This window comes from Camarhynchus parvulus, chromosome 1 (assembly GCF_901933205.1).
Source record: "Camarhynchus parvulus chromosome 1, STF_HiC, whole genome shotgun sequence".
In the NCBI taxonomy this organism is placed as follows: domain Eukaryota; kingdom Metazoa; phylum Chordata; class Aves; order Passeriformes; family Thraupidae; genus Camarhynchus; species Camarhynchus parvulus.
The window spans coordinates 14,872,106-14,897,987 of NC_044571.1; the positions used below are offsets into that span (position 1 = coordinate 14,872,106).

Sequence of the window (25,882 nt, forward strand, 5' to 3'; positions counted from 1 at the left end):
ATTCAACATTTAAACTTTTCAACAGACAAGACAGTATTTTACTTCTGGTTTTATAGTTTCAAGGTCAACAACTCATCATGAGCACTTGACCTGTCTGGCTGGTCATCAGTGTCTCAAAAATAATCTCCTGTGAAAGCCTCAACCAAGGAAACCTCCTCACTCAAATAAAAAATATAAGCATGTGTATACAGGGAGACCACTTAAAAAATTACACCTTTGTTCTCCTTTTCTGGAAATTAGTATAGAAGGATGGAGAAAAGCCCCAGTCCATTAAATCAAGCACTAGCCTTTTACTAGTAATTAGCATGCTATAAAATGCTACAACCAGGTACACAAAGGCATTGAAATTTAGATTTAAAACACCTAAAAAGGCCCTTAGACCTTGCAATGGTATCTGTGAGTAGTGCCCAAAGAGCACAGCAAAGCCAGTGGAATGTTTCCTTGACCCTTTCCATTTTCAGTAAGGACTTTAAAAAAAAAATTGTATTTCTATCAGTAAAAACCCACTTAAAAACCAAATCTGAAGGCTAAAAATAGGACAAAATGTGCTGCATGGCTGATGAAATCTAACCCTATTAATCAGACAGCTTCATTTCACAGTCAGTAAGAATCTAATACTACCCTAACAAATGTATCAGTTTTTTGCAGTGTCATGCATGAACACAATTGAAATAGTGCCTTTTTAAACTTTTAATGGCATCAAACTTAATATCTGTAAAAGAAACCAGTGTTTTCTCAAAGCAGCAGAAGAAAGTAAAGAATTGGAGATGTTTAGAAGGTAATGTCTAAAGCATAAGCACCATGGAAAACTTTTAATCTCTCCCAAGTATACCAAATAACATTCACATAAATTTTAATGCTCAACAAAGGTGCTAACTTTAATGAATCAACTTAGGTAGATAGTTAATCATACAAAGCCTTCATGACCCTTTCCTCTCTCTTAACCATTTTTGTACTTCTTTACTGCAGTGAAAAAGCTCAATTTGAAGGAACAGATAGCAGAGACCCTTGGAGAGCTTCAAGGGCTATCCTGCCTTCTTTGCCACTTCAGATGACTTAATTGCAGTGCAACCCCACAAATCATGACTGCAGGCTTCACCAACTGACCCTACAAGCTGGGTGGGGACTCAACGTTGCTAGCAGCACATGCTGAGAAGCTCCACAAATGACAGTGAAGGACAGAGCATGAAACAGACAAAAACATGTGTTTACATGTTCAGGAGGGGCAGGGACTTGCTCTAATCCCTGGTTATTTGGATTATGTTTGATAAGTAGCACTAATATCCATGGAGTTTATGTGCCAGGTGACTGACAGTTACTCAGCATTATGATTTTTTTTTAAGCCTTGCTGGTCACAGTTGTTCTCTACTTTTTTTTGTTTGTTTGTTTGAAATGCTTTTTGAATTTCTTTCCTTATAAATCACAATGAGAAGAACTGGGGAAAATACCTTCTCTTTTTCAACTTCTTACAGATTTTGGGATGTCTTGTGACCTGCCTGCCTGGATACTGCACAATCACAGCCTGACTCTGCACTCCAGGATTTACCAAGAGGTTTTTACAGCTCAGATGGGGCTGGCTGGAAATCTTACCAAGTATGTCCCTTAAACTCATGTGTCATTGGAGGAGGATACTGTGCAAGTGTAAACATGAAGAAAAGCATGGAAGCAAAATCCATTTAAGCTAAGGATTACTAGTAGAAGGTGACTGGTGACCAGTCCACAGGGAAATGTCTGGTGGTTGAGAGAGGTCATGCAGCACTCTGGTTATTAGGCCTCATACATAAGGCAGACCAAAGAGGTGTGCACAAGGGGGACCTGGTAAAACATGGGGGATGTTGAAAGACTGTTGGGGATATCTGATAGGAAAAAGGAAAAACAACCTCTACATTACACAAACAGGACACTTGAAAAGCCACAGAAATATCCCATACTTACTTTTATCTTCCTGGTTTTCTTCTGGTGCTTTGCCTTCCTCTTCCTCCTCCTCCTCCACCTCCTTCTGCTGTGCTTCTTCGTGGTGGTCGGCAGCCCCGACCGAGAGGCTCTGGCAGCAGTGGTTGAAGCCGCTATCCCGGGGCAGGGTGAAGCTTCGGGGCTTTCCCCCGTTCCCGTTCAGCGCTTGCATCCGCTCACCCTCCACCAGCGGGAAGGGGCCGTAGTGGTCTTGCAGGTGGCACTTCTGGGTGGGCAAGGTGGACTGCCGCCGGTGCTCGGGGGACACCACAGCCACCTCGGAGAACACCGAGTCCTCCAGGGGCAGCGTCTGCAGGTAGTGCAGTCCCGAGCTGGTGAGCGGCGTCTCGATGAGGTCCTGCCAGGAGCGCCGCTGGCTCGCCGTCTTGCGCACCGGGGACTCGGTGGCGCTGCCGGCCACCTCCGGGCGGAACTCCTCGTGCGACGACTGCGACTGGGACGTCTCCGTGGACGACAGGCGGCTGTGCTTGGGCTCCACGTAGGGGCTTGTGCAGCTCATCTGCAACGTCAGCAAGGAGCAACCTTCAGATCAATGCATTCAACATTCAGATCAATGCATTCAACCTTCAGATCAATGCATTCAACATTCAGATCAATGCATTCAACATTCAGATCAGACTCCGAGAGCTGCTGCTAATAATAACCTGCCACTTCTCCTTATCAGCCATGGCAGCCAGTTCATTAATAAGTTGCAAACTTACCTAATTAACCTGTCCTGATCCTAATTTTAATGCATACCCATGTCTGTATGTCACACCTGTAGGTCAAATACTGATAGTTATTCATAGTAAGTATCTTTACTAAGTCACTTAATCCATAAAATAAGCCATGAAAATTTGCAGAAAACTTCGCAAAATATGGCACTATGGAAGACATAGAAAAGATGTACCCAATTCATTCAAATCCTTGAAACTGCTATCCAAATGCTGTTATCCTATTTTGCTTTTCTTTGGAATCATGCTTGCAGTACTTCAGTACTGTCATTCAAAGGTCTATAATTTTGTAAGATAAAGTACTGCCTTCAAATTAAACATCATGAATGCTCTCTTTCCCCTGTATTTCCCCATTTTCATTCCAAAAACCATATCCAAGTAAGATGAATTCATTAACACTAAGTATGCAGAGATGAAAGTTAAAATTTCCAGTGGAGATTAAGTTAGAGGTCTGTAATATAGTTTTATATCAACAACTGCTTCAAGCAAAATAATCCCCATTTTTTCTAATTTATATTTCTCTGTAAGAGAAATCTACTTTTTCACAATAAGAGAACCCCTGGTATTGCTATTTGCAATACAAGACAGAACATTTTTATATTGGCATTTCTCTGGAAATTCAAGTGTAATTTGTTACTGTAATGCTTCACAGCACAACTGCTGGAGCCTTAGAGAAGAGTCTGTGTTGTTTCTGAGGTAATAACATTTTCTCAGAAAGTTGATAAGAGTGTGGTGAGGGATTGCATGGATGAGTAGCTGTCCATCATGAATGAAGAACAAGAAGAAAGACTTCTGTAACTTAATCTATTTTATACAGCAAGTGGGATTATAAATCCCTGTTCTCTACAAACCAGTGGAAACAGCAACGGTGGCCATTGAAGTCTGCAATGTGTGTTGCTAAACCAATGCCTTAAGTCAAGTACTGACTAAAAAACCTCATGGTTGAGCTCCGTCCTGGGTGCATGTGTGTGCTCCTGGGCAGGACAGCAGGCAGAGGTGGCCCTTTGGGCCCACATTCCGTTGCTAGGGACAGCTGCAGGTGACTCACCGAAGGTGGCCGTGGGTAGGTGTCGTACGGGGGCGGGGGGCTGTCCTGCTTCGGCGTCGATGGAGTGTCAGCCTCCTCCTTGTCACTCTCGCTCCAGTAATCTACAGGTCACACAAGGAACAGGTCAAAAACTGCCAGCACATTTTGATGCAGTTTTGTATCAGAGATGTGATTTCACAAAAGCAACATGAAATTCCTCCTTTGGTATTGTTGGCAGTGAAATAGCAGAATGCTGATGCTGTCACTGTTAGCTGCTGTAACTTCGAATTGTCTTAATCTAAAGAGAGAAAATTCTAAACATTATGGGGTATAATAAACCTAATGTCTCATTACAGAGCTATTGGACAACAATGTGAAAATGAGTCACAAATTTAACTCTTGTGCACACCATATAAATGCAACAGGCTTATAGAATACTCTTAATATGTGTATCAGACTTTCCAGTATTTATACAGCCACAAAAATAATTATGATTGGATATTTATTGGCTGAAAAATCCTGCAATAGTTTTTGAACTGAAATTATTAAAAACATAGTTTTGCTAAAGTCTTGTTGACTGCAAATAACAACAACAAATGTATTTAACCAACTGGAAAATCAAACAGGTAGGAGTTATTGCACTTATGAATAATCAGTGCTATTTTTCTACTGATTTTCTCCATTATTTTCTACCAGTCAGACATGTTTTTCAGTTCAATTTCTAATAACAAACAGTAGTATTTAAGGCAAGACAAAGAAAAACTTTATAGCATATGTCTGCTTCATAAAACAGCTGCTGCCCTGTTGTCCATGCAAGAACATAAAGGTGATATGGTAAGGAAAAATATGACAATGACATTTAAGAACAGAATTCAAAGAGAAGGATGAGAAAGTATAAAGGACATAGATTTTGTGAGTTAAGTTTAAAGTTTAATTAAAACATTTCATTTTTTCAGGAAATCAAGTCTTGGCGAAGCTTATTTCAAAGGGGAAACACACAGAAGAATATACTACATGGGAATTTATTATGTTACAAATAATTTTGAAGTAGAACAGCATCTAACTAAAAGGACACTGAACCTTAATATTTCCTGCAAAAAAAACCCTAGTTAACTGCTGACTCAGTTCAAGACAGACAACTCTTAACATTTTTGCACACTGTAAGACTTATGCAAACATTTCTGTTGTCACTTTGTTTCTGACTGCATCACCTTCCAGTATTTGAGTAAATCATTGTAGGACAGGACACTACAGCTCAGACTGCTCACAGATTAACCACAGGCAATTTTCACTTCACCTCAAGCGTTCAACAAAGTGCATCATTACTACTCTCTCTTTGATACATAAGGAGAAAAAGACTGATTGCTGCTTCACAAATGATCTAAACTAAAAATCCGAGCTGGCACCACATGTAATTTTGTCTTTAATGATTTTCTCTTATGATTACCGTATTGTGTGATCAGCGATCTACCATATTTAATCTCATTCAAGACTTAAAGCATAAACTTACCTTTAAATGGCATCACCTTGAACAGGAGTCTCTACATTTTTTTATTTTTTTAGATTTTAGTATTGGTGGGGACAGCCTTATTTATCTATTCAATTTTTCCACACAATAGCAATTCTGTTTTTACTCCGAGCCTTTTCATTTGCTTCCTGCAGCCTTACAGCTGAGACATTCTCTTTAAACAGTATAATAAATAAGTTGCGTAAATAAAGCTTTTATGACTACAAAATAAAAGAATCCTAACAGTTATGTCTCTAGACATCTGCAAATAATTATTTTCTGGTGAATGAAAGACTAAATCAGTGAAAACTCTTTCTAAATAAATCCTAGTTTTAAGAAAACTTGTTTCCAGCAACTTAAAACAGCTGAAAATATTGGCATGTAGGCATGTTTGTTCCTATTGCAGCAAAGCCTAATGGCGTGCTGTGTGGTGAGAGACCTGTCAGAACTGCATTGCTCAGTGACATTTCTGCAGACTTGGAGCTCAACTTTTTATTCTGAAAGCAAAATTTAGCAGTCTCAGTGCAGGTTCCAATTTTGGCTAAAAATACGAAGGTGTTCTTGCTGTCAAATCCACATACAAGAGAACACCGTAGGATGACGCTTTTGCACACCTTATCTCAGACATGGAATTCTGTGGGCAGCCTATAGCTTGTCTTGAAAATTTCTGCAGTAACAGGGGTCAATTTTCAGATAAAATGTATGAAAATGGCCTCCCACCTATTTTTATAAGTGCTCTGCTTTTGGCAACTGACTCATTAGACTCCATCTAAAACATGTATGATGCTATGAAACAGTTGCTGTATCTCTCTCTGTAGATTTGTCCAATTCAGTGATGGACAAGCTCTATGAATCAGGCATATCTTGAAAGTTTTCTCAATGACTAACAGACTGAATATATTATATATAAACCAACACTGATCTGCCATTTCCTGAATAAATATACTCTATTTATATAAACTAGGGATTTTTTCCCTCTGATTTATGTGACTGGAAAGTATATAACTTCTCCATCCAAGGAAGTCCCTTGATGTATTGCTAACATGCATTGTATTTGATATGAAAAGTTGAAGGTATTTTTATAAAACTGTTCTGTACAGAATGTAACATTTTATTCAGCAGTACACCCACAATTCGATGATTCGTGCATCTCTGAAGCTCTTGAAATATATTTATGAACTTTAGATTCAGAACCATTCAAGTCTTAATTGAGACAGATTTGACAACTCCTGTTGAATTGTTTCAGAGGTATTATAAAGCTTTGCTGCAAAGGGCTGAACGGCACAGAAAGAAAAGAGCTTTTGTCAAATCAAATATGCAGATGACAATTGGTACAGTCACTGAATAAAGAAAATTCCAGCTTCACAATTTCTATAATTGCAAAAATGCTTGAAGTGATAGAGAGGTTTTACTTTGCTAACTTTGCTAATTAGGGACACTGTTGAGCTGTGTAACAGCTCTTGTGCTGGGAGCAAAGGAAAATCACCAGAGGCATTAAAACAGTATAGGGCAGCAAGGGGACAATGTGATACTGCCTCCCACACTAAACACAACGAAGCAACACAAAGAGTAGGTTCTACCTACCTGCCTACAACAAATCAACATGAGTGAATTGTGTTAGAGTGGTAATGAAGAATTCTGTCAGTGCCTAGGATGTAATTTGCATAGTCAGTGGGGATTCACTGATTATCTTCAATAGGGAGACATTTTAATAATGAGCTACATGAGGCCTGAATGCACATCATTTCATGTCTATCTGGATCATCTGCTATTTTATTACTCAGTGATTTCTTAGTAACAAAAATATTTCTCCACGTCCATCTGGATTTTGAAAGGTGTATCATGTGTAATTGTGCACTTGGACAGCATTAGCATAACATACACCTTTTCACTTACTGCCCCACATGGCATTGTAATTCTAGTGCCAACCTGCTGTCAATAAAAATTGTAATTTGGCTTTGAATGCCAAAACAGAGGATTTCCTCGAAGACTCTGAGATTCAGAGTTTGTTCACAGCCTCTTCAAGCAGTGACAACAGATGGTACACAGGTTCTTTCAAACAGGTTACTGTAGTGCTGCTTAGGAAATATGGTTCCCAAACTGATTTCCAGGTCTGGTAAGGCACTGAGAACATGACTGAAGAACAGTGACCATGGTGCTGCTATCCTGGGCTGTGTGAATGCAGAGGGCCCGGTGGCAAAAATAACATGAGTTTTTTGGCCCAAAACCAAAAATCTTTCTGATGAAGGCTTCAGAGCCACAGAATTAAAAACTGAGGTTTTGACTGAGTGGGAAGCAGGCAGACAGGCATCTGGATAAGCTCTGGATCATCATGACCACTGCAATTTTCTGGTGCCTGCTGCTGGGTATCTTAAAAAGAGCATGAATTCAAAAGCTATCTGCTTGCCAAAGCAGATATTTAGATAGGAACCCTTCTGTGCATCCATATATGTCACTGGCAATTCTAAGAAACAGCCTCCACAACACAACTGGACTGACCCTTTCTTTTTTCTGTCTGCAATTACAATTTCTACTGCAACAGTTCAAAGACAATCAACATATAATTTTACATATGCTTTTTTTCAACCCATTAAATATTAGGCATAAAAAATAAACATGTAAAATGTTGTAAGCCTACAACTCCAAGTGAAATGCCAACATGGCTGTAGCAACACACTGCAATACAGTGAAAACAGTAAGAATCACAAAATTTAAGTGGCCTTAAAATTAAAGCCCTTAGAGTAAATCCAATTATCTCAACAGGCTTTAGAAAAATGGTTTTGTTCCCAAGACCAATTTCATGCACTCCTGCCCTCTGTGAATTCAAACACAAATGCAATGTTTCAAATATTTTTTTTAGCCTCCAGATTCTTAAATTTCTTCTGATAAGGGACACAGATTCATTGGTACCATATAGTGGAGCTTACTGGCACTATATCTGCTTTTTTAGCTATCTTTTGCAGCCTTCTCAGAAATAATCTCAGAAGTGTCTGCAGATCAGAGTCTGAAGGAATTAGTCAGAACTCTTGTCAGAGAAGGAATTCTCTAAAGCAATAACAGCAATACCCATATGTGATTTGCTTTCAGATGACAAGAATGAGGCCTGATACACAGCAGGGCAAAGAGAATAGATGAACTTGTGATAAGAGCTGACAGAAAAAACCAAAATAACAACACATTACCTTGCTCTTGTTTGATCCTCTCTCTTTCTGCATAGCCAGCAGCAAGCATGTTAATTCTGTTGAGCCATCTGAAATAATATTAAAAAAAGCAGTGATATCCATCCAGCCTCTTAAATTTGCATGCATTTCTAGCAAAAACAAACCTAGAAGCATCTGAAGGAGATTAAGGACAATGTTATTTTTCATATCAGACAGCTGTTCTCTTTGATACTCTTATTCAGGGAGTCTCCAAAGATCTATGATTTTGCTGTTGAACACACTGTTTTCACAGCAAGGATTTTATTTCAAATGGAAAACCATGTACGATGTCAAACATCTGTAAAATAAAGGATTTAGAGATAATCAAAGAGTTGTTAAGTCTGCTGCTCAGAGATATGTCATCACACAAATACTCCTGCTGTTCTGATTTCTTAAGAACAAATACCACTTTTCAGAGATTTAAGCAATATTTTAAGGCCTGAATTGGCAACTTAGCAGAGGAACAGAGCAGAAAATGGCAGTAAAAAGAACAGGTTCACTCCCAAACAGACATTGTGATTTAATTATGCCATTATGTTTTAGAGCTTACCTAAGTGCCATGTACAAAGAGAAGGAGGCATATCAGAATTCACTTTTGTGTTTGTGTCAGAGAAATGCAGGGAGAAAGATAGCTGCTTCAATGCAATTCACATCTAAGGCTTTAAACCCAATTTAGCTTTGAAAAGGTGCTTCCATAAACTGCACAAATTAAAAAAAACAACCCCAAACAAAACTATACAAAAAACCCCAGCACCCAAACACAAAAACAACCAAAAAGAAAAGCCACAAAAAACTCAATCCAAAAAGCAAATGAGTTATTGCTGCTCTCTTCTAGTAGGGCTGCCATTGCCAAGCATACACTGAACTGTCTGTAGCAGGGCAGTTTCAACCTGTGCTCTTCCCCCATGGGGCTCTCAGTGTATTCAGTAGCCAAATGCTTACACTGAATCAGGTCCTTCATCAACGAGGCTTTAAACCACCATGGCAATCTCCCATGTTGTCCAGTCCATGGTAAACCTGGAATTACTTGCTCCAGTCATCCCACAGTCAGAATTTGACAGGCCTGGTTTGCCAACCTACTGGCTTGCAATTTAACTGCTAGGGTATACAGAAAGACAACTGCAGTCAGGTTTGGGTTTTCTTCAGGAATGGGAAATCCCCATTTCAGAAACCGGTGCCTGATGGGTTTTGTTTGCATACTGCATGCACAGAAGCAGGCTGGTTGTCTCAGCAGAGGACAGACCTTTGTAATGCCTCCTGCATGCCTGTCTGTGAGACACTGCAGTGCAGAGCAAGCATCAAATCATAAAATACAGTTGCTTCCCCAGAAATTAACTCCTGTCATCATGGAGTCAGAGACCTATAGAGTGCTCTAGGCTGGAAGGATCTTAACAATCTTGTAGTTACAAATCCCCCTGGCATGGGGGAAGGGACACTTTCCACTGACTGCCACTGTGTCTGGTCAAACAGTGATTACATTTTTGATCTGTTTACCATATTAATGATCCATAAATCATTGTACATTGGGAAGAAAGCTGGGGATTTGCTCCTAAAGTGATTGCAGAATACTTCATGTTACCACACAATCAAAATTTCTGCCAGAAGAACAGGGAAGCTGAAGAGGACACTTAGAATTTGAGTTTTAATCATTAGGAAGTGCTATACAGTCGTAAAAACAAGCAGCACACAGGAACAGAAATCCAACAAACCTCATCTCACACAATGATGTTACACATTCAAAGTCAAAAGATGATCTACTACAAAGCCGTATTTTAGGCATTCTTGATATGTGAAGACCTCCTTTGGGGAATAAAGCTCAGCTGCTAGCTGAGCCAGCTCTGAGAGCTCAAATCAGAGGCACAGAGGCAGGGACCTCACCCAAAGCACTCCAGCCCCGTGCTGCAGAGGGACCAACAAAGGCCACAGACTTGTCTGTGCCCTAAGGGTAAAGCAGCATAAGATGACAAGCATCTGCTCTGTCAAGTGGCATGGCAGGCAGTGGGGAGGGTGCTCTGCTTGCCTCTCGCCTCTTCAGGATTTCACATTCCCAGTTCAACCCCCGGTTGACCACCCTCACCTGCACTGCCAGCAGGGAACAGCCACCTATGATCCTCATTGGGTAGGGCTGCTGACCACAAAGCATTAGACAATAGAGCTATAAAAGTTCTCCTGTCCTTCATTCTGTCCTAAACATGAGATAGCATTTCCTGGTAAGTTTGTTTATTATTGAGGTAACCAATTAATGCACACTCAATTGTCAATCAATTGATGCTGCTCACAGAGATGACAGATGACTGTTTCCAGGAAAGCATTATTTCCTGAAAAATAAAATCTAATGAGAGCCCAGGAAATGTGTAGCATTCTCTCACTCTTGAGAGAGACACCAGACTGACTTCACCTTTAATGAATTCCTGCAGGTCACAATCTGTGTTGAGGTGTGCACTGTGACCTGCAGTGCCTGTGGGGTGAACCAGAAGGTGGCTGTAACCCCTGATGTGGTTGTACACTGTGAACAACCAAAGCTTTTGAGCAGCTTGCCAGTCTGGAAATGAAAGGAATGGTATTGACTTCTTCTGCATATTTTCTGATATGTGGCTGCTAAAGCTTCTTCAGATAGGGTTAGGGAATTAGTATTATTTTAATAAAGCATGGCCAGAGTTCTGGTTTGTTCAAGTTAGACCTGTGTGAGAAATCCAACACACTGGACTTGTATCAAAGAGGAAACACACTGATCTCCTGCAGAATGGAAGAGGAATAATACATGCCTGGGTTACAATGCACTGAGGACAAAAGTTCCAATCATACAGCTACACAAATGTTTCTTAATATGCATATTAACAGATACAAAGCCCTAGGCCATGGGAGGATTTTTATCTTTCTTCCCTTCAGTGTGTGTCCTGGTAGGCACTGTAACCTTTGGAGGGCAAGAGGCCAAGAACATATTGCTTCTTTACAGCAAATGCAGCTTCAATTTTCTTGTGAGAATTCTAAGGTCTGTTTTCTAGGTATGACAATATAGTGTCACTGGTAACTGCAGCAGTCATTCAGGTTTCCTTTTTTTTATTTTTAAGAACAGCACATTCATTTCTTGTCAGTATTTCATTAAAACAGTTTTATGACACATAGAACAGGATTAAAACCCCCTGACTTTCTGCAGACCTGCAATTTCTGTAAGGAAGGATGCACAGTACTCTCACTCTCACAGACTAGTAGGAAACATTTCTCTATCTTATCTCACCTTCAGGTAGATGCAATACTTTTAGTCAAAGCAGGGTGTCAAATTCTCCTTAATCATAAACCTCAAGGCTATAGGATGAACTTGCTGTATGGGAATTTGGATACCTTAGAGTGTCTATGAATACCTGAATGCAGTTTAACCAGAGTGAAGAGAATAACAAAAAATTTCCAAGCAACATGTTTCCATGACCATACATTTACTCTAGAAAAAAGTACTTTGCATCTATAAAGGATATTCTGTCCTTCTTCTTACATGGAAAAAGCATGCTAACAGGTAAAAAGAACATTTTGCTGGTGTGACCATATGGACTAAAGGGACTTCAGATGCCACAGCAACAAAATTCAGTGATTATAGCTCTCCAGACTCCTTACCAGCACCATGGTGTGGCACAGTCATAAAAGTAGTAAAAAAATTTGAATAGTGACAGAAATACCTGAGATTAAAATACCCATTTTATGTGAGTAGATACACACAAACAAAAACTTCATAGCTTTTAGGCAAACATTTTTTTAATATAAACAACTGAATCATTTTATACAAGGGATGAAGGAATTGAACCATTTTGAACTTTCAGTCATTCTATATATCAGCAGTTTTCTACTGTGTTTCTTCTGCTTCAAGTATAAACAAAACTGAAATGACTGCCTGATACATAACTAGAATTCATTTCAGAAACTTGACAAAAAGAAGAACATAAAATGATCAAAAGAGAACTAATTTAACTTCATGATTTCATTCCATGTTTTACTTCATCTAGGCTTCAAAATACTTTTAGACAGGGAGTATTTTATTATCCCTGCATTTGAAAGACTATTTTTCAGTAAGTTTTTTCCCATCTATTGAGTTAACTGAATATCTGTGAAAGTGAAATAATTTTTCTAAAACATTAAACAAAGAAAAAAAATAAAATTCTTTGGTGAGACTCAGATGGGAACCCAAATGTAAGAATTTCAAGTAATTCCACAGACCCTGACAGAGTTTGAATTTACATGTTTATAACTCAGATCCAAACTTTGTCAAGCTCATTCTAAAGGAATTAATATGCACTAGTTTCAAAATATGGTAAAAAGACTATTTGTGGTAAGAAAATAAAAATATTGTAATTCCTGGGTTTTACGCAGTGCAATATATTTTTAAAATATTGCTGCATATTTGCTGCTGCTTCCTGATTACTGAAAACATATATAGATTTCCATCCTCAAAAAGAAGGTGCCTTGTCATACTGAGTGAGGACCTGCTGACAGAAATGATTCAGCTACTGCTGTGGTTCAGGATATGCTGAATACAGAGCAAGCCATTATTCTGTTTGCCGTGCAACAAACTGCTTTTTGAGTGACTGGCTGGACAGAATTATCAAGGGAAGGCAAGCCTAAACTTTCACAAACCAATAAAAAGGTTTTAAGTTTTCTAACTGTGAAGAGACTTTTGAAGTGAGCGTCAGTCATGCACAAACTTCTGAAAAAATATTAACAGACAGCTGTTTCTAAAGGAAAGCAGGCACAGTGTAGTATCAGCATGCCTTTCCACCCAAATATTATCAGCAATGAACTGGCAGTATCCTGAAGGTGCTCTGCCAGGTAGTTGAATCTAGTACACACAGGAGAGCTTAAACCATGATTATAGAACTTGCTAAGTTTTATTGATTCAGTTTTATCTATTCAGTTTTATCTCCTTTCTCCTCTGTTTTGAAAACAGCTCTGGTCAGTGGGGATATCAACAGACATTATCTAAGATAGAACAATTCTCAGGTTGCAGGAATAGATTTTTGTTTGTGTTGTCTGTCATTTGATGGAAATGGCGTATTATTTTGAACTAAATTAATTTCAGTTGATATTGTGAAAATATATGAAATAAACCCCCTAATATTTGAATAAACATGGGATTCACATTCTAATTTACCATTCAAATGAATTAAGAGGAATTGTGTTTATTTTGTGCTGAAGTCTGAATCATTTTTCTGAAAAATTGCACAAGTGGCCAAGAACAGATAAAATAAAATTTAGGACTCAAAGAACTTAAGACTTAAGTCATTGTTCTTTTTGAAATGCTGAAATTTTCCCTATCAAATCCAATACAACCAAAGTTTCACTTCAAAATTCATGGAAGTAGAGAGAATCTGCAAAATTCATTGTAACTTCCACTCCTTTTTCAAGACTGGCATTAAAAAAACAGTGACTGCTTTAGATCTTTCTCCAACTTCTTACTCCCTTCAGGACAAGAAACATAAGGACTCCCAGAGGAAGCATCATGTGTTTGGGAGTATGAAAGGAAGCAGAGTTGGAGATACCTCTCCTTTGCAGGTGCCACACAACCAAAACCAGAAACCTGGAATTCTGAAATTGTGTTTGGATGTTGTTTCACACACTGTATTTATTTCTTTTTAGAAAGATGGAATCATGTTTCCAAAGATTTCAAACGTTTGTGTCAAAAAAGAGGTAATATTTTTGAATTAAATAATTAACATATGAAGCCAGTCAGAAACAACGTTTCCCTGCACCTATTTTCTCAGCAATTAAACTTATCTTTTTATACTAACAAGTAATTTTATATTATACCTGTGTTATTAGTAGCTTCAAGAAAATTCACATTTAAGGAGTGGGTCCTTGAACTTTGCTAGATTTCCTTACCTGTTCATATCATCTAGATGTTCAGCAGCAAAATAAAAACTTTTGATCTTAGGATGGCAGGCTTTGAATGCACTGTAGAGGAAAAACACAATTAAAGAAATGTAATGGCACAACCCTTTTTTTTTTCTGAAATGTAAGATCACATGGTCACCAAGGAATGAGATGAGTTCATATTTCTGCATGCCCCCAAACAGTATATGAACATACAACTTTTAGGATTGTGCCAGGTTTCACCAAGTGAAGTGCTCTTCAACTACCCTTCTAAATAATCCTTGATTTGTATGTGCATAAATAATTGTTCAACCATCACCTGCAGTGTACTGTTAAGGATCATCAGTTAAGGATACAATTTTATGTATTGGGTAATTTTGCTGATATTACATATAGCTATCAATTTTTTTCTGGGCAGAAAACTGACTAAACAGTTAATTCAACACAACAGTAAAATTCTCAGTCCTTGTGATTTCTCACATCCCAATGACTTTGACATTACCTTTAGCTCTAATGACTGCATTTCAAGCAGGAAATTGTGATGTGCTGATTGACTTCTGAAAAGCTGTCATAAATCAACAGTGTCTTCATGAGGTCATCCTAAGCAATGGGCAATTACATCTCATCTTTCCTTTCCACCAAAGTAATCAACATGACTGGGCTGAGAGAATTACTGTATTTCATACATAATATGAAATAAATTACTAGAAAGAGTCTTTTAACTATGTTGGATAAAGATTTATGGTGAAGTACTTGAAGACCCAGCAAATGCATTTGAAAAAATGAATAATTTACAGTAGAGAAGAATAATTTTGAGAACAATCTGAAGGTGTCTCTTAACAACAAAAAATGTAACAGTCCTAAAGAAAATAAGGAAAACTGCAAACATGATACATGATGAGCATCATCACCATTTTACTGAGACATAATGGATTTTATACATATACACATACACACATATATATTATGTAATATAATAATTCTCACTCTAATCAATTGAGTCTCAGAAAAATGGTAATGACATTCTTTATGCTTATCATGCTTGCAATTTTCAGTATACATCTATGTGTGCACACAGATGTACACATATCTGTGTTTTAGAAATCAGGCAAATGAAATTGATAACAGGAAAGTTACTGCTAGAGAAGATAACATAACACTGAGACTAAACAGATTTCTCTAACACATGACAGCAAACAGTGTTATGCAAGTCAAAGCAGATGTACAGTGACATCTGCTGAGTTTAGAAAGACATCATCAAGTCACTGAGACCTAAAACTGGACTTCTTAAAACTGTTACAGCATCTGTCATCTGGATTCTTAGAGGGTTTTTCCCTTTATGTGCCACCCAAGCCAAGAATCTTAATAACCACATTTTATGTGCTGCTATTCAACAGACATTAAATCAAGTAAAAGCAAACCAAAACAATTTTACCAGGGTGCAATTCTGAAAAATGTGTTGACTTTATGCTGCTGCACCAACAAAAAAGAAACAATGAAGCACTTTAGCCACGTGGCCCAAAGACACAGGACAACAGACTCAAGCTAATGTATCTTTTTTTTTTCCCTTCACAGTTTTTATCTTCTGCCCTTTGAGAGCACTTTGAAGTGTAGAGCTCATCCTAAAGAGAGATACAGATCAACTGATACAAGGTTGGTGCTTTCTGTAGAACTGGAGATAGTACAAACCATACCATTTTGCATTTGAAAATCATGTTTTGGATGAATTTCAGCAATTCCAGTCTTGTTTAAAAAAGTACAAATCATTAGAAGGCAAGGCAAAAAAATTTTGAACAATAATGACTCTAAAAATATCTCTGTGGGAGGACACACCTGTCACGTTGCTACACATGCTTGAAAGTATCCAAATACTAAATGGATTTGTGCAATAGCACAAATCTGGACAGGTGAGAAGAAATGTTCTTTGAGACCTTTAGGTCATATAACAAAAATACAACAAATCACTGTCATCATCTTTTTTTTACTCTGCCCCAGGACTGAAATAATGTCTCAGCAAACTTTGAGATGATGCTAACAGATTTGGAGTTACATTAAATATTGATGCCTGGCCATGAACTTGGAGACTTTCTTATTTGGATGATCTCTGTATTATGCTTAAAGCTGTTTATTGAGTATAAAGAACACAAAGACTCTCCAACCCTCAACAAACAAATAAAAAAATAGCAACCCCAAACAGAAAGGAAAAAAAGGAGAGTAGAACTAGGAAAATAAAGGGACAGAAGCAGCCAAGCAGCCTTCTTGTTCATAATTAATTTTGGTCTAGTCAAGCACTGTGGTTCATGATGAAGTGAAAAAATAGCCTTCTTTGGGCAAGATGGCACTCCAAACAGAAAAAGATAATTTGCTTTTTTCATATGAGCTTATTCTGTGATACAACCTCTTGACAATTGTAACAAAGTCCATTATTTCCCTGTTTTAAAGAAAAACCTTGTCTTTTGTTTGCATTTAATTTATTGTATCATTGCATTATTTTTAAGCATGCTTACTATTTCTTGCGGCATTCACTGGCTCTGTCAATTTTAAATTCAGGTAGACTGATGAATCCTTCTGCTTTCTCATCCTGCAAAGATAATTCCACATATTACTGTAGCTAAAGTGTAATGAAAAAAAAAACCCAGCCTGCTGAAAACTTGCAAATATTTTCACTTGCCTACTTCTTACAAAAGGAATACTAATGTCTGCTCTGCTCTGGCAAACCTCCCACAGAAGTCACTGGGACTTCTGCTGAAGTAGCAAGACAGACCCCTTGGTGAAAAATACAATTTTAAATACCCAGTTTTCTGAAACAATTTCACAGCTGAACCAACATTTGAAAATCTACAAAATCACCAAATGTATTCAGCCAATTAGTTAATGTAATTAGTTAATTTTGGGGGGAAATGGACTAATTAGTAAGGAGAAATGCAGCCTAGTGGAAGAAACAGAGAAAAAAAGCAATTTCAATGGGTGTTGTTTATAATTTTTATGTATCACAGCTAAGAGGCATGATATCTCTTCAGCTACTTTTATCTCTCTACAACATTCAGCATATATCTGACCTTCCTCCCCTCTCCTCTGAAGATTTTACAGAGTTTATTTTATCAGCTATGCAATCTCCCTTGACTTTTCACAGTTTGAAAGCATTATTTATACTAAGCTACTCTTACATCAATAACACAGACTCAGTTATTTAACTGCTCATAACTTTGCATGCAAAATTAACACAGGATCATAGAAATGAAGCTGGAAAACACACAAATGTATGTGAAGAAATATACATCTTTTCCTAAGAGTTTAAATGGTTATTTACACCACATATGCAGTCCATATGATTATATCCCTTTCTAAAAATAAGTAAAAGGCACAAATCAGCATATAAAACTAGAGTTGGAGTCATTATGTGGAAGGTACAGGATTGTAACTGGTTCTGCACTAGCAGGTATTTTAAAATCAAAAAGACACTGTTTAGAATAATCTTGTTATTTCTTTTTTGAATGGTTGCCTAGAGAAACAGAGTTTTGGCAAGAGCCGTGTTTGCTTGTCTGTCCACTGGCCACTGAGGCACCCCCTACCAGCCTTTGACTCTGCTGGTGATGACAGACACTGTGCTGAGGGAGCTGAGGGCTCAAAAATAACCAAAACTCAGAAAACCTCAGGGAAACGGGATGGGGTGGGAGATGGAGGTGCTGAGAGCACTGCACTCCACATGGGAATCACAGCACAGCTCAGGGCTGCTCCTTGGACCCAGTACTGACCACTCACGGCACTTGTAGGCATCAATTACTGCCCTGATGAAAACTTTGTAGTACCCAAATGAGGGAGAATGGAGAGGAGGGAGTTAGGGTTACTGATCTGAAGCTGGGATCAAGGCACAAATGAAATGAGTCTGAGAAAACAGGCTTTGGAACAACTTGCTCTCTGTTTACTCAGAGAGAAGCTGGGGATTACTTTGAAAAAGTTGTGTACAAATACTTGCTGTGATTAAAAGAACAAGTCCAGGACAGAGTGCATACAGATGTTAACAATGGCTTTATCTCAGTATATTTACTAATAAGTCTAATAGGATTAAAAATCAAGGTATCATAACACTGGCAAAAAGCTTTGCAGCTAAAGCTGATATAATAAATGTGTACCAATGCAGAAAATGTTGCATAATCAAAGCTGTACACAATTCAGCTGGGATGCTCCTGTGCTTTTAAGTTCAGCATTTATGAGCACTGAAATCATATCAAAAGCTACAAAGAAGAAACAACAGGAGAACAGAACTGAGAACTATCTTCCTTAATTGCCTAGCAGAGATAAACAAGGAACACCAGGCAGCACAACATTAAAGTTTACACTTCCATGACTAAGCCTGAATGACAGGATTAAGTAATTACCTTTTCACTTTCAAGGGTTTGAGGATAAATTTATTCTAAACTGGTGTCATGAGGACACAGAAAACTGTGTTATTTCTCCATGTAGTAAGAAGTGAACTGGAAGGAACAGATATCTCAAAATCTTCATGGTAATTTTGTTAGACAGTTAATATTAATTTCAGTGTGATTATTTGTGTGAATAAAGTTATTAACATATATAAGCACTGAAAGCATTGTTTTCACACTAAATCCTGACTACAGCACTACACAAAGTATTCATTGAGACCATGAGTACAGGTGTTTACCTCTTCATTGATATACCAATACAGAGATGTGTCCTTCAGGACAAACCAGTACTTTTTCCATTTTTGGGAGAAATAACTCTTGGCATCTTTCTTTTTCCAAAGCCAGCCTTCACAGTCCCCTCGACCAAGATCTTTACATGAAATCCGTCTTTTGCTTTTACCAGGAATAGGAGCTGAAAATGACAACAAGGTGATGTGAAAGCATTTGATTTGTCCACTAAATCAACAAGATACCTAGTCAGAAAGCACTACATATCTGTTTAAGAAAATTAATTTAAAGTTTCAACCTTGAATTGCCATAAAAAATTATTACAAGCTTTCTATTTTGACCACAAAGCTTATGCACACCACCATAATTTAAAGGCCAAAGCAAACCAGACCAAACCATGTTCAGCATCTCAGAGCTCATATCCTATGGATAAGACAAAAAAAAAAAAAAAGCAACACAGAAAGAGAAGACAGAAGACGCTATAGAGAAAAGAAAGGCAAGATATTTAAATATAAGAAAAATGCTTATTTGTAATTTTCAACATATTTCACATTAGAATAAAGCACACAACATATAAATTCATGTACTTCCCACTTGGTTACCAAATACAACTATTTAAGTACTTCACAGGTGTTCACAAACCTCTCTTTGCAGCTCTTTTTGAAACTAAACAGTTCCTAAGGCCTTTGTACTTCAAAATCAAAGGAGGAAAATTTACTATGATATAAATTACCTGAGAGCGTAGGTAATGAGCAAGTGCTGCAGTGAGGCATTACCTGAACACAGCTGGAAAAACCAACCCTGGCCCCAAAGAGGCTAGAGTCTAAGTATTCAAAAAAAAAAAAAGATAAAAGCAGATACATGAAGGTAGAGGAACATTAGGTAACTATGAGACATCAGAAATGGACTAATACATTCTCAACATGATCAACTGAACCGAACATTTTATTGGAGCTAACAAGTTAGAGTTCCTCACATACTGCAATACCATAAAATTAATCTTGGCAAATCCCTTTCTACCCATATATGAAAACAAATTTATTTTTTACCTTTGTTCTTCTTTTTACTTTTCTGCTGTAGAGAAGACTGCTGAAATGTCTACAAGAAAATCAAAATGGAAGAAGTGAAATTACAATGTTTATATTCAACCACATACTTATAATAAAAGAAATGTTACGTTAAGTAATATCAGGTAACACCAACCAAGACACTTCTAGCCTAAGAAAAAAGATGATTTTAGTTCACCTGTTCATAAGGTTGTAAAGCAAAAGCACACTGCCAAACATCTCAAAACAGATCACCAGTTAGGTTGCCAAACAGACTGTAATTTCTGCCCCAAATGGTCCCTCTCCTCTTGTTCTGTTAATAAAGAAGGAATATCTCTCTTTGTTTAGTATAGTAATGAAACTACACAGCCCATGTATTTCTAATGTATACACTAAATAAAGTATTCTTGACATCTATATGTAAATATACAAAATAACACACTGCCTAATGCAGGTGTGGAAGTATTCATACAATGGTTATTAGATCATAAGACAATTTTCTCAGAACCAGGCCTAGTATTCTGAAAGACATCAGTAAATTCTGCTTAATCACAACTGGAAAAAAGTCTCCCAAATAAAAAGTCTGAACTTTATTTTTTCACCAGGTTTTAAAGTGGAAGTATTATTTCCCTTCAGCTGATCCACTCCCACAAACTAACCCACTCCCCTGACAATGAGACAGGATGGAAATTGCTCCTTTATTTAATATCTTAACTTATTAGTAAGATCAATAAGTATTAACACATTTTATAACCATTTCTGTTTAAAAACTTTGACTCAGATAAACACAATCTCCAGTGAACTAAAAAAATAATAAATCTGTGATGAATCAGCAAAATTTTAAACATGTGATTTGACTTGTTTTGAACTTCAGTTTTCTAGAAAGGCAGACAAATGCTATCAGTGTTAAAACTAAGAAAAGGTTACCATTAGAGTGTCTGCTTATTAAAACTTTCTATTTCAGCTTGCCAGGAATCAATACAGAAATCAATACTTCTGTGCCACTTGGTAAAAATAAACCTAAGCAAAAGCACTGACAGTTCTGCAATTCCAAATCCTGTTCCTAGTAGTAAGACAAACCCTCTCCCTAGTTTACAAGACCAGGTTCAATTCAAAGAGCAGCTTTGGTTTTGCACCTGGTACTCAATGGTATGGCTTAACTGATGTGATACTGTTTGGTCAAATGTTTGTGATCTTTTCCAACCTTAATGACTCTATTCTCATAATGACTCTCCTCCCTGCTTCCCACACCCCTGAGCTCACATGCAGCAGACTCAGCTTCAAAGGGATGTCTTGCCTCAGAGCTGAGAGATTTTCATGCAGCAAAAACTAACATGCCCATGGGGAAAAATTACGAGCAAGACAATAATTAAGTGTAATTAAAAAATTTAACTGACTTGCTAGATGTGCTGATCCCTCAGAGACCATATCTGACAAAACCTACATCCCTATATTGCTGGCTCAGTGGGTCAAAGTAGGCCTCCACTGGGAAGTAAAAAGAGGATCCCACTCGTTTTCATTTCCTGGCTCTTGTCCTTTTTCTTCTGCTACTGGTACCAATTAAATCAGCACCAACTCTCAACAAACCAAGACAGCAATACCCATCCCACTTACATCTCACAAAATATTTCAACCTGCAAAGGACTAGAAGAGATCTTAATGACCCAGGAATAACAGAGTGGCTGAGCAGAAGTGTGTAACTCCCTATGAAAATGTTACCTAATTCAAAGTGGATGAAAAAAATACACATACAAATCCAAAACTTTAGCACTTCTCAGTTCACAACTCAGACAATTTCATTCTGCTGTTTGACTTTTCTGCACTATTATTTTCATAGTGTCAAAACAAAAAAGGAAACTCTCTGCTCCATTTTCTCACAAGTAATTCTGAGAGCAGGTGAGAACATATGAAAAGCCTTCTCTTTAGATGTTTTGTCTGTAAATTGAACCTGCAAACCTCAGTTCACACCTCTTAACTTCTGAGTCAGTTTTTGGGAAGAAAGGGTAATGAAGGGGTATCAGTTTTTAACAGGAAGAAAGCATGTAATTTACATGTCTAACCATTTTTCCATACATTATGTTATATTGCAAAATAGAAAGGTTTTATTAAATTCAGCTATTATACTAAATTAGCTCATTGAATTAAATAATAATTAAGGGCAAATTCTACAACTGAAAGAAGTTCCTGGGAACTATTTCAACTGCAGTGATTTTAACTAACACTTTAGATTATTTTACATAGACTTCAGACTTCAAGTTAGTTGACCCTTTGCAAAAAACAGCACCATCTTTTTTCTTACCTCAGAAAAATGTATATGTAATATAACATATGTAATTGGAGAACAAGAACAACAAAAAAGTGAGGATGAAATCTAAAAATGCTTCTTCTTTAGTTGCTTTTTTCGGAACTCACTGAATGCGATCAAAGCTTCTTACCAGTTGTAAGATGATGCTTAATGCTGTTTTCTCAGTGGTGTCAGGAGGTCATGTCCTTCCTCCTGATCAGAGCAAGGCTTGCTTTGAAGCCAATGCTGGATCCATCTCTAGCCTAGTTAAACTATCTCCAAAGAGGTAGATTCCACAGCTTCTTTAAGCAACCTGTTCTAATGCAGGCCACCATAATGTTTCCCCTTTTACAGGTTAATTCTGCGATGTGGCAAATATATCACAGAAAAGTAACTAAAAGTATCTACTACTTCTAAATTCCATGAACCCTAAAACCATGGATTTACACCAAGAAATTCAGCTGTACTAATGCAAACTCACTGTAAGACACTGTTTAATCACTCGCCCACAAAGCCAGATTCAATGTACGCTCACTGCATTTTGAGCACCTTGAGCTTTGAGTTAACTGCTTTCATAAACACGTTGTCCCAGTTTCCAAGAATCCATCTCTTCTACTAATTCTGAGAGCAAGCATGAAATGAAATAGAAAGCAGCATTCCATATTAAAGAAAGTTGTTATTAACTCAAAATAATGAGTAAAATGAAACAAGATGGACACTGAAAAGATTAAATAAATGAGTACCTTAAGACAAATGGAAATTGGCACTCCTGAAGAAAATGTGAAACTCTTTAATAATATTCTGAATTATATGCTTTCCAGTCATCCAAAATACAACTAGAAAAACTTTCCATTACCCAAAAGCAAGGTCACTTGATGTTTAACATTCATCAAAACCCCTTTGAATACACCGAGACTCACAGACTTTTTTAGACACAATGATTTTCTCTCCTGTAATATGTGATCTTTGAGCTTGTTCTATTTAATAAAGCCCTTGGACAAGTGCATCTCTAAGGAGAATATCAAAGAAACATTTAATGTATATATAAGTCTGCCTTTCCTATTAGCAGCCTCAAAGGACATGTATTTTAAGAGGAATAAAACATCATTTATTAAAGTGTTTTTTCTTTTTCTGGTTTGATGTTTTGGTTTTTGTGGGGTTTTGGGTGAGAATTTTTGGTTGTTTTTTTGTCTGTTTAGTTTTTCTTACCAATGTCCTAGCATGCCTCTAGCCCTTCCTTTCTGAGGTCTTAGCTGCAAATTCCAAGAGCCAATGGAGATTTAATTGTGCAGGGAGGAGCCATAATAGTCCCATTCTTCCTGCAACTGTTCATTACCAGACTTGCTGTGTGGGTTGTATTTACTCTAACAGTCTCCAAAATGATTGACAGACTTCCAGAAGTCCAGCAGACTTCCAGCAGACTGCACACCTGTAAAGAGCAACCTGCCCCAGGGCAAAGCCTTTTAGGATTACAGCACAGCAATGCAGCTACACTGTAAAAAAACTTGCAGGTGGAGGCTCATTCCAACCAAAGAGATCACCAGTGGCCTGTAACTGTAGTTGCTTTTTAGCAAGAAAACAATCCCATACAGGTGTTCTAATCAATACTATCTGCATGCACACAATAACACATCAGCATCTTTGTACGTGTAACACATTTTCAAGAAATGAGACTATCATGTTTCTGTCTCATTCTCAAAGGTATTCAGGTTTCTCTTCTGGGAGAAAGTATTTATTATTGGTTAGTCCTGTGACTGCTCTGTATTTGCTCAGAAGGGAAACAAGATGGAAAGTTAGTCATTCAAGTTCAGAAGCCTGAAAATGTAACTTATTTAGTAGTAATTTCATAGCTCTCTATTTGGAAAAATGTATTTAAATGAAAGTGTGAAATTATTTAAGTTTCAATGAATTTATTTGTTTCATGCCAAATAGGAAACTTAATAAAATGATCTTTCAATACTAATATTAAATTGGAGTGAAACTGCTATCAGAAGAGGAGAACGTTTGATATAACTGTTATGATGAAAGTTAGAAAACTTATATTCCAGTTGATAGCTCAAATAAAAGTAGAAACAAATAGACTGGTTATCAGAATGATAAATTTGAAAAGATTAGTTATTTTGACAAACTTCAAGAGTCTGAGGAAGATGTCTGAAGATTTGAGGTTAAGCTGTTCCTTAGACTTCTCTAAGACCTAATATAAATTACAAAGGTGTGACCAACAGAACATTACATCCATGCCCAAAAAATAAATATATTCTAATAGTTATATGAACTTCATGGTTACAGAATTTGTAGGTCTACCAAAAAAAGACCATAACTGAAGATTCTCTGAAGGAACAGACTGACCATAGCAACTAGTACTATATTGGACAGCACCTAAAATTCTCATTTGAGGGCTTTTTTATTTCTCCACTATTCTGAGATTTTTCACTCACTCATTTAAAAAAAGCTGGAAGAGAGAACCAGGTTCTGGAAAAAATAATATCCAATCCTTCTACCCAAATCTGGACTCAGTCTGATTGAAAGGGAAAATGGCAAATATCTATAGCTTTATTTAGAGCTCGGGTCAAATCCAATTTTTCTCAAGCTGCAAGTTTAGACACTAAGGAACTGTTTACAGGCAGGCACTTCCTCTCTGTTACTGTAAGATAGCTTTCTCTAGTTTCAGCAGGGTAGCTTGCAACACATCTGATTACTGGAACTTTCTGCTACAGATGGAAAAGCCAGGATCTGGGAAAAAAATGAAAGCTGGTTCTGCCAATCATATGATTGATCTCTCGCTTTGAGAGATCATTCTCAATGCTTTGAGAACACTGGCAATGTTCTATTTTCACTGTTGTGATATACCACACACACATTTCTCTGCATTTGGTGTGTTGTGATCCAAAATTTCAGAGCTAAAAGAAGACTGAAAAGGGGGAAAATCTAAACCTATTTAGATACAACACCACACTTTATATCCGTATTAACATCTCATGCTTAAGGGTACTCACAACACAGGATTTTGCCAAAATCTTTTCTGTTTACCACCTTGCTTAGTCTCCATTAAGAGCCTATAGCAGACAGTACTAATATTTTAATGGACATTTTTGGAAAATAAAGTTTTCAAGGACTGTTACAAAGATATGATGAGGGAAGACCTCTGTCAGATCACGAAGTTTGAAATCTCCTGCCAATCAGCAGCAGATATTCATTCTTGTATTTTGTTAATGACCACAAGGAGAAAGAAACAGCATGTATGTGCCTCAAGAGCTTTTAATGCATAAAAAATGTAGGCTGATATCTTGAAGCTGCCAAATTTTATATATGCCTCTGAGGTGAGCAATATGAGCTGTGCAGGATGGTCTCCTTATCACATAGTCTACAAGGGTTGATAACATCGAAGATGTCTATTCTTTTAATACAGCTGCTCCTATGTCTGCTTATCCAAGACAAATAGGCTTGCTAAGGGCAGAACTATGATTGTCTGAAATGTGATAGCAAGCACAGCTTTTCTGCTCAGGGATTCTTATTCATTCCTCCATTTCTAAATGTTTTCTTATCATTTACGGCAGGAGGGCTCTGTGGCAAATACTACAGTAGCTGGATACACTCAGCAGTTGCAGAAGATAGTGCAAGTA

The 25,882-nt window shown here is 37.5% G+C and overlaps 1 protein-coding gene across 6 annotated transcripts in view; it reads right to left on the reverse strand.

Annotated features, from left to right (window-relative positions):
- Positions 1-25,882, reverse strand: part of CNKSR2 (connector enhancer of kinase suppressor of Ras 2) — a 207,641-nt gene that overhangs the window by 37,791 nt on the left and 143,968 nt on the right. For all 6 annotated transcript variants that reach the window (XM_030960095.1, XM_030960123.1, XM_030960114.1 and 3 more), the window contains 7 exons: positions 19,979-20,027; positions 18,941-19,113; positions 16,785-16,858; positions 14,287-14,358; positions 8,404-8,471; positions 3,736-3,836; positions 1,936-2,473 (listed from right to left, as the gene is read on the reverse strand). In XM_030960095.1, the coding sequence (XP_030815955.1) occupies positions 1,936-2,473; positions 3,736-3,836; positions 8,404-8,471; positions 14,287-14,358; positions 16,785-16,858; positions 18,941-19,113; positions 19,979-20,027 (1,075 nt within the window). The remainder of the gene's footprint in view (positions 1-1,935; positions 2,474-3,735; positions 3,837-8,403; positions 8,472-14,286; positions 14,359-16,784; positions 16,859-18,940; positions 19,114-19,978; positions 20,028-25,882) is intronic.